The following is a 9,398-nucleotide window of genomic DNA, read 5'->3' as shown; positions in this document are numbered from 1 at the left end:
CCTAAAACTCCAATACTTTGGCCACCTGATGCAAAGAGCTGACTCACTTGAAAAGACCCTGATGCTGGGAAAGATTGAGGGCAGGAGGAGAAGGGGACAACAGAGGATGAGATGGTTGGATGGCATCACCGATTCAATGGACATGGGTTTGGGTGGACTCTGGGAGTTGGTGATGGACAGGGAGGCCTGGCGTGCTGTGCTTCATGGGGTCACAAAGAGTCGGACACGACTGAGCGACTCACGACTGAGCAATTCAGAACTAAACTGAATTGATCCCTCACTGTCTCTGACCAAGATCACAAATCATCACTCTTCATTTACCTTGGCTGAAAATGTAATGAAACTGTTACTTCTTCATTTGCCATATCCAGTTTTAATAACACCTGGCACATGACACCACACTTCTAAGAGTCAAAGGGCAGGAGGGCTTTTCACGAAAACACCTGCTCCAGCCTCTTCAATGTCTTTTCTCTAAAACCTTAGCTCATGAGAAGAACTTCACCAGATTATGCCAATTTTTAACTACTTGAAGGGAAAATAAACAAAAGGCAAGATGGATTTCATTTCAGGAAAAGATATGGTTACTCCTTTTATATATGTCCATATCTGTATCTGCATCTATATTTATCTACGTACGGATAGAGATAGGTGTTTTTATACATAGACAGGTGTCTTTTGTACAAGATGAAATTTCTCATTAGTCCTTTAGTCTCCGTGAAGATCCTCAACGATGGGAGCAGTGCAAACCCTATTCTGGGGGACGGGGTGGGTTGGACTAGAGTGGTGGAGGAGAGGACAAGTGTGAGGGTGGGCCTCTCTAGCTTGTTGAAAGCTAGAACGGCTTCCTTGGAGAAGGGAATGGCAGCCCACTCCAGTATTCCTGCCTGGAGAATTCCATGGACAGAGGAGCCTGGGGGGCTACAGTCCAGGGGGTCACAAAGAGTTGAACGTGACTGAGCAACTAAGACACACAGAACAGCTCCGCACTGTCAGGCTGACTGTCTCCTGAATACCTGTCCCCCTTATTTCTACTCGTTGAATGTCATGTAGTCTCACCTGTGCGGGAAAGTGATTGAGGAAAGGTAACAGCTGAAATCCTGAATCACTGATTTGATAGAATGCGGATCGAATTATATTATGCAATGACGACATCTGCATTTTTAATAGGTCCAGAAGCCAAATCTCCACGGGACCTTTGGCCATAACAGGACTATCCAACTGAAACAGTATATTACAAATAGGTTACAAATAGATAGTAATTTGATATTTTTACAAATGTCCTAAATCACAGTACCTCGAGACAAAGCAAACAATTTCACACAAAATACTTAAAACATGAGTAAAATTAATTAATAATGTAGCAAGAAGTATAAAGATCATTTGGTCTAAAACTTTCATTGTATAGGTGATAAAATGAATCTCAGAGAAATTAAATGAGTTATCTAAACTAGTCTGTAACAAAGCCAGGAAAGACTACAGAACTAGAACCTGACGCAACTCCCTCCCTTTCTCTCATAAGAGAACTGCATTCTACATTTTAAAGAAACCCTAACAAAATTTTAATCAAGTTAAATTACAATGATTTTTTCTCCTTCTCTTGATATGACAGCCATGATACGATCGTAGTCTTTTGCATGAAAGGTCACCTCATTTATGTTGTCAGACACTGCAGGGAGATGTGGCTATAAGAGAGCACAAGACAGAGCAAACACATCATACATGAGGTTAGACACAAAAGCTGCAGGAGACATGGGTTCAGTCCCTGGGTCGGGAAGATTCCCCTGGGAGAGGAAATGGCAACCTACTCCAGTATTCTCGCCTGGATAATTCCATGGACAGAGAAGTCTGGCGGGCTACAGTCCATGGGATGGCAAAGAGTCAGACACGATGGGTCAACTGAGCGTGCATGCAAACACAAAAGCCATTGAGACATTTCTTAAAAGCTTTGCTATTTTTTTTTTTAATATTTGTAAAAGATTAAGAATTTACTTCACTGTCTCAAAAAAAAAAAAAAAAAAAACCAACCTCTTCTTTGACCCTTGACTGACTTGGAAGCCCACTTTTTAAAATCCAGCCATATACAGTGTTTCCTCCAAGACCTACAGATGCCCATCCTCTTACATTATGGAGGTTGAACCAGTAACTGCCATCTTCCTACCACTGGAGACTGAACCACACTGTCCCTGTCCCCTTCCCTCTCAGGGACAGGTCAGTCCTTCTCTCTTGGCTCTGTGTCTGCCTTACACAGCTTCTACTTCCATCCTGTCCTTTCTCATCCCCACAACTCCCTGGAAACCAACAAGGAAGGTATTATTAGCTGTTTCCCAGCTTCCCAAACCAGAAATGGTCCTGGGATGGGGTTTCAGTGCCTCCACTCTCAGTTCTCTGTAGTTTTTCTCTTCCCCCTGGAATTACTGCCCTTCAAAATGGCTAAAAGCATTTGAGAAGCATTCTGGACAGGAAAAAAGGGACACATTTAAACCACAATCCCTATCTGATCTAAGAATATTTAGATTTAAATACTCATAACAATGAGTTACATTTAGTGAGCACATACTTTATGTCAGGTACTTTTGATGCATTATCTTGCTTAATTCTTATGACAAGCCTATGAGGTGGAAATGATTAATATTCTGATTTTACAGACAAGAAAACTGAGACACAGGAAAATTAAGTAACTGGCTAAGATCATCCAACTGGTGAGTTGCATAATTGATGGCTCTTGCCTCCAGCTGATGGGCTCCAGATCCAAAGAAAATGAGGCATTTTATAACCAATGTCATTTTTAACACTCTTCTTTCCTGACTGTACTTTTCAGATGTTAACTTCATTTTTATTTTTTATTACACAGGCTATGGAAAAAAAGGATTTAGGTAACAGACATTTAGATGACACACCTGGATGGTATGGGAATCACTGGCTTGTCCAAGAATTTCCAGGAGAACTGGATCAGACACAAAGAAGAATCTTGGAAATAGTAATCGCTTCTTCTCCAAATACCTTTAAATAAAGTCACATTACCAAATAATTTTTTCTGAATTACTAATTTTGGGGTTTTTAGCCAAGACACAATCACTAATATCGATAAGATAGTAGCAAACACTTATAGCCATTTCCCATTTGAAAAGTTCTGCCCCACCATAGATGGCACTGGGGAAAGTAAGTGGAAATAAGAAAGTGTGACTCAGAGCAAGGCATCGTCTATAGTATTCTTTCTCATCAAGAGCCCTCCTGCAACCCTTCTAAGAGTACTGTGAACCTCAAGCTTAAATGCCAGGTGAACATATAATTTATCTCCAAAAGAGGATATTTTGAGAGTGAAAGCGGGGGGTGGAGGTAACTAGCCATTCAGTCAGGACAAAGGCAAAAATTTGGACAAACCGGGGTATATTTTCGCCCTATTTCAAAAGAAATTGAGAAAGAACTGCCTTTGAAGAAAATTATCTGTGAATTTGTTTGGCTATTTGCTCTCTGAGTGCACCTCTCCACTCCACACCTGCAGTGTGTTGATTGGTAGCCCCCAAAAGACATGTCCACATCCTATTTCCTGGAATCCGTGAATACGGTCTCATTTGGAAAAGAGGCCTTTGCAAATGTACTGAAGTCAAATATCTCGAGAGGAGCTCATCTTGGATTATCCGGATGAGCCCTAAGTCCAATGACAAGTATCCTCATAAGAGACACACAGGAAGAAGAGAAGAAGGACATATAAAGACAGAGACTGAAGTTACGTAGCCACAAGCCAAGGGTAGTCCCAGAGCCACCAGAACCTGGGCGAGGCAAAGGAAAATTCTCCCTAGAGCCTTCAGAAGGGGCTGCTACCTTGACTTTAGACTTACGGTCTCCAGAACTGAGAAAATAAGTTTCTGTCATCTTAAACCACCCCGTTTGCGGTAATTTGTCACAGCAGCCCTACAAAACTTACACAATGCCTTAATTCACCCACCCTAACTTGAAGGTGTCTTTTTTTGCAAAGAAATCAAATTTATGTGAAATGTTAAATTCCTAACACCACTTCAACCGTCACTACCAAACCAGAAATGCAGTCAATTCTATTAATTTTGGATAAAACACCATCACATATAAAATGTTAGGCAATGAAAAAATTAAACTCTTACCCTGTAAGTGACTTCTGACATACTTCTAATTGTTCGTGTAAATGAGGTAAAAGCTGCCCCATGGTTTCATCTCCAACACAGCAACTAATCACATTGGGATTCTCGTGAGCTCGCTGCATTATCTTTATCCATGACTTGTCAATATTCTGAAAACGTTTTGCTTCCTAAAGACAAACCCGTAGTCAGTAAAAGTTGGCATGTGGATGACTGAATGAAGCAAAGTCTTCACTCTGGCATGTCCTATAGTTCCTCAAGTCACCCTATTAATCTTAGGCTACATAATTTAAAGGAGCATTTTTTTTTCATCTGAATTAACTCTGAACAACAGACACCCAAAGCCATAAAACTGCTTATTGAAATGCTGTCCTATTACAATAGGGTTTATGACTAATTCATTTCCTTACATTTAATACATTTTTCAAAGTCCCGCATGATTAATTTTCAGTGCTATCAACTTAAATCGCAAATCTAGTCTTTCAGCACCCCAGGTGTTTTGGTTTGATGAGCAAACTGAAGAAGCATGAAAATAATTTGATCTCAGTGTCTTTGGAATAATTAAAGCTTAATAGTGCCCCAGGAAAAAGAGAAGGAGAAAACAGTAAAAATCCGAAACAAAGCTTCATTTACATTTTTGCAAATGAAAATTTACTATTTACTATGAATGATATTAAGCTTGCATTTGATTGCAAAAATGCCTTTAGAAATTGGCATAATCTTGCCTCTATCAAAAGTTTTAAGTGCATTTTTGATAAAAAACATAACTTTCTGATTAAAAAAGAAAAGATTTCTGTTTTAAAAATGTGTTACAAAGGGTAACCAGCTACTTTCAAAATGCTTTTGTCCTTGATTTTTAATCTACAAAGATTTGCGACCCCATGGACTGTAGCCTGCCCATGGAATTCTCCAGGCAAGAATACTAGAGTGGGGAGCCATTCCCTTCTCTAGGGGATCTTCCCAACCCAGGTATTGAATCTGGTTCTCCTGCATTGCAGGTGGATTCTTTACCATCTGAGCCACCAGGGAAGCCCCATAGAGATGCCATAGATATGGAAATTCAAAAGAACAAGACTAATTTTACAAAAGGAAAATTACCTCTATAGAATAAAGTTAGTAGTAATGTATTGGTATTAATTTAAAAGGTCTCAATAAAGCTGTTTTAAATAATTTGTTACAGGTTTCTAAGGCTAAGTTTCCTTGCCTCGTGTTTCTAATCTACTATTAGTTAACTTACTAGTAGTTAATTTGTGTTTACAGATTACAGATTATTTTAACTCAGAGGAATAAGTCTAACTCTTAGAAGAGATGAACTTCTATAATTTAGTAGTATCATATTTGAATGTACCTCACCTCCTCAGACAACAGATTTGAAAATATTATGTTTATAATATATATTTATAAAATACTATGAGTTTCTTCTTTCTATTAATGTAAAGCAAAGGTCAGCAGTTTGCAACTTTTTTGTTGATGGCAAGAGAGCAAACATTTTAGGCTTTGTAAGGCCATATGGTTTCTGTTACAACTACTCAACTGTGCCATTGTAATGCTAAAGCAGTCACAGACAGGACATAAATGAATGGAGACATGGCTGTATTCCAATAAAGCTATATTTACAAAAATAGGTGAGTTGGCCACAGTTTGCAAACCACTGGGACAAATCCTCAAGACATGACCATATGTCTTTCTGAAGATTTCTACAGAGACATACAGACAACATACACCAACTATTCTATCAGCAGTTACAAGACCCGTACTTACCTGTGGTAGCTGTTTGGCTATGTCGCCACCTACAAAGACAGCTTCAAGATAAACCCAAAGGTTCTGGACTACTAGCCACTCTTCAATTATATCTGAGGAAGTAGACAATTTATACACCCAATTCTGAATATTTTTTTTAAATGGAGCATTATATCTAAAAAGTAAGAATGGAAAAATATTACATTTTAACAAAGATTCAGACAATAGTAGGCTTTAACAAGAAGGAGAAATATTCCTTTGACAATGAATATTTTTTCCTACAAAAAAGCAGCTCCTATTAAATTTCATAAAGTTAATGAGATATTTGCATTTTTATGAATAAAACATAGAATTATAGTGATCTCACTTACTGCTCCCACGTTTCAGTGATAAACTAAGAAATCTGCCTAGTTTTAAGCTACAGAGGTCTAGCAAAGGAACTGTACTGGTTGCTCTTTGGAGTATAGGGAAAATACGGACTAAGATGGCCTGCCAAGGCTTCTGTGAACCAAATCCAAGTGGGGACTGCCCGTGAGAATAACACATAGGGCCCTGTTATCACTGGTCTGTGGAACTACTAACACAAGGCCTGGGTCAAACTTGAGGTCTGATGTTCACTACAAATGTGGTCTGCCTTACCTACAGACTGCTAATTCCACCAGGCACTGTGCTTAGTAGATTCTGCAGTGTTAAAGATCCAGAACTGCTACTCCCTAGAAGCCCTTGTGGTTGTTGTTCAGTCACTCAGTTGTGTCCAACTCTTTGCAATCCCATGGACCACAGCATGCCAGGCTTCCCTGTCCTTCATTATCTCCTGGAGTTTGCTCAAACTCATGTCTATTGAGTCGATGGTGCTATCCAACTCATCCTCTGTCACCCCCCTCTCCTCCTGCCCTTAATCTTTCCCAGCATCAGGGTCTTTTCCAATGAGCTCTTCACATCAGGTGGCCAAATTATTGGAGCTTCAGCATCAGCTTTAACGAATATTCAGAGTTGACTTCCTTTAGGATTGACTGGTTGGATCTCCTTGCTGTCCAAGGGACTCTCAAGTGTCTTCTCCAGCACCACAGTATGAAAGCATCAGTTCTTCAATGCTCAGCCTTCTTTATGGGCCAACTCTCACACTGTACATGACTACTGGAAACACCATAGCTTTGACTATACAGACTTCTGTCGGCAAAGTGATGTCTCTTCTTTTTAATATGCTGTCCAGGTTTGTCATAGCTTTTCTTCCAAGGAGCAAGTGTCTTTTAATTTCATGGCTGCAGTCAACATTCATGGTAACTTTGGAGCCCAAGGAAATAAAGTCTGTCACTGTTTCCATTTCTTCCCCATCCTGCTTCTTCACCATCGGGGCTAGCTAAAGAGTTCATGAGACTACAAGGTGTCCAAAAAGCTGGGCACAAATAAGAAAGACAAGAAATAGAGTGGATGCCATGAGGAAGTGATGGGAAGATACTGGGTAAAGACCTAATTACCTACAGTTGGATTAAGACGCCAACTTCAGTTGTGGCAATGCAAGCATATAGCTTTGAAGTTGTGTAGTGGCACTTCCTGGTGAGTGACATTTGTACAGTCTTAAAAGTTTTCTTGATCAAGACAGAGTGACTTGAAGGGACTCACATATAGAATGGGGTTCTTCTGGGTATAGTCTGATGCTTGAGCGCAACCTTTGGTTTCTACAGAAGCTTATGTTATACATGGAGGTATAAAGTGGCAGTACAAAAATTGCCCCAAGGAGGTAGATGAGTTGATCTAGTAGTAAGAGGCATTTTTTCTCAACTCACAATTTATAGTGTGCATCTGACCATCAGTCTAGAGCTGAAAGGCAGTCAATATGCCAAAAGCACCTTCAAAATCAATACATGCAGACCAAGAGGGTGTGGATAAGCATTTTAGGGAGCTGAAGCACCTAGATAAATGGAGTTAAAAATAACTTTGCCCAGAAATTTTTGAAAAGACTCATCTTTGATGGTTGTATAACTTCCCAACATGAAAAAGGGGGACTTGAAATAAATCACTAATGACAAGTTTTGTCCTTTGGCCAGGTATTTGCACTGCACAACTTTACATGGTAGAACCTGTTAATGACAGAAAAGAAGGTTCATGGAATCCCATGAGGAAAGTGTCACAATCCAGGTATTTGAGGTGAGTCAAGTCTCACCCATGGAAATACACAATTTCTTCTGACATCACATCTGAATAGCCCTAGAGATTCATCTGGCACTTGCTACAAGATAAGGCTATGGTTGGCTCTGGAAGAGGCATTCTGGATCCACTTGGTGCTGCAAAGTTTTCTAGAAGAAGGATCTCCCATAGTGTTGTGACTTCTCAGATATCCTTATACTCTTCCTAGCAGGACCTCAACATTGAGTTTACTAGTACAATAAATTAGTACTCTAACCACTCAGATTACTTTGCCAAACAAAGCTATGGTGTTTCCAGTAGCCATAAAGAAGGCTGAGTGCCAAAGAATTGATGCTTTTGAACTGTGGTGTTGGAGAAGACTCTTGAGAGTCCTTTGTACTGCAGGGAGATCAAACCCAGTTAATTCAAAGGAAATCAATCCTGAATATTCATTGGAAGGACTGACGCTGAAGCTCAAGATCCAATACTTTGGTAACCTGATGTAAAGAGCCAATTCATTAGCAAAGACCCTGATGCTGGGAAAGAGTGAAGGCAGGAGGAGAAGGGGATGACAGAGGAAGAGATTGTTGGATGGCATCACTGACTCAATGGACATGAGTTTGAGCAAACTCTGGGAGATGGTGAAGGATAGGGAAGCCTGGCGTGCTGCAGTCCATAGGGTCACAAAGAGTCGGACATGACTGAGCGAATGAACAACAACAACTCAAGTTATATGCAAGTTAACAGTAAAATTAAGAAAAATTTCAAGTCTGAATTCCTGAGTTGCACAGTCTGGCTCAGATCAATCTACAGCCTTTCTTCAAGAGATCATAATTCAGGAAATCAAGATGGCAAACTTTTCAATGAACCATGGCAAAGCAGAAGCCTGTGAAGTCCAGGAACCACTGAATAGCCAATGGTCACATTTGCCAGCTTATTCAGATTATTCAGATTCCCTGAAAGCAGAGGATGAGCCCTAGGAATTTAAGCCTAGCAACTTCACCCTAGAACTCCTAGGAGTTTTGTGAGTTAATGCATTATCCAAATGCAAGACTGCCTTTGGGCCAGAGGTCTTGCAGGATGTCATTCAGTAAACAGTGATCCCAACATGCAGATAGGGTATTATAATCCCCATGCACCCTGGGCACTGACCTCTGTTAATGACCTCTGAAATAATGTGACACATTTCTTAGGTGTGTTAGGGTAAAGACCAGTTAAGAATCACTGGATAGTCAGGTAGGGGATTGCAGCTGCTGCTGCTGCTAAGTCACTTCAGTCGTGTCCGACTCTGTGCAACCCCATAGACAGCAGCCCACCAGGCTCTGCCGTCCCTGGGATTCTCCAGGCAAGAACACTGGAGTGGGTTGCCATTTCCTTCTCCAATGCAGGAAAGTGAAAAGTGAAAGTCAAGTCGCTCAG

The 9,398-nt window shown here is 40.4% G+C and overlaps 1 protein-coding gene across 1 annotated transcript in view; it reads right to left on the bottom strand.

Annotated features, from left to right (window-relative positions):
* Positions 1-9,398, bottom strand: part of DNAH8 (dynein, axonemal, heavy chain 8) — a 324,670-nt gene that overhangs the window by 196,055 nt on the left and 119,217 nt on the right. Inside the window, exons 36-40 of the mRNA XM_010848693.1 lie at positions 5,874-6,027; positions 4,119-4,282; positions 2,898-3,000; positions 1,578-1,682; positions 1,057-1,218 (exon numbers count right to left, since the gene is read on the bottom strand). Coding sequence (XP_010846995.1) covers positions 1,057-1,218; positions 1,578-1,682; positions 2,898-3,000; positions 4,119-4,282; positions 5,874-6,027 — 688 coding nt within the window. The remainder of the gene's footprint in view (positions 1-1,056; positions 1,219-1,577; positions 1,683-2,897; positions 3,001-4,118; positions 4,283-5,873; positions 6,028-9,398) is intronic.

This window comes from Bison bison, unplaced genomic scaffold, assembly GCF_000754665.1.
Source record: "Bison bison bison isolate TAMUID 2011002044 unplaced genomic scaffold, Bison_UMD1.0 scf7180017864270, whole genome shotgun sequence".
In the NCBI taxonomy this organism is placed as follows: domain Eukaryota; kingdom Metazoa; phylum Chordata; class Mammalia; order Artiodactyla; family Bovidae; genus Bison; species Bison bison.
Note: the sequence above shows the minus strand (reverse complement) of the source record. Positions and strands in the feature narration are given on the sequence as shown.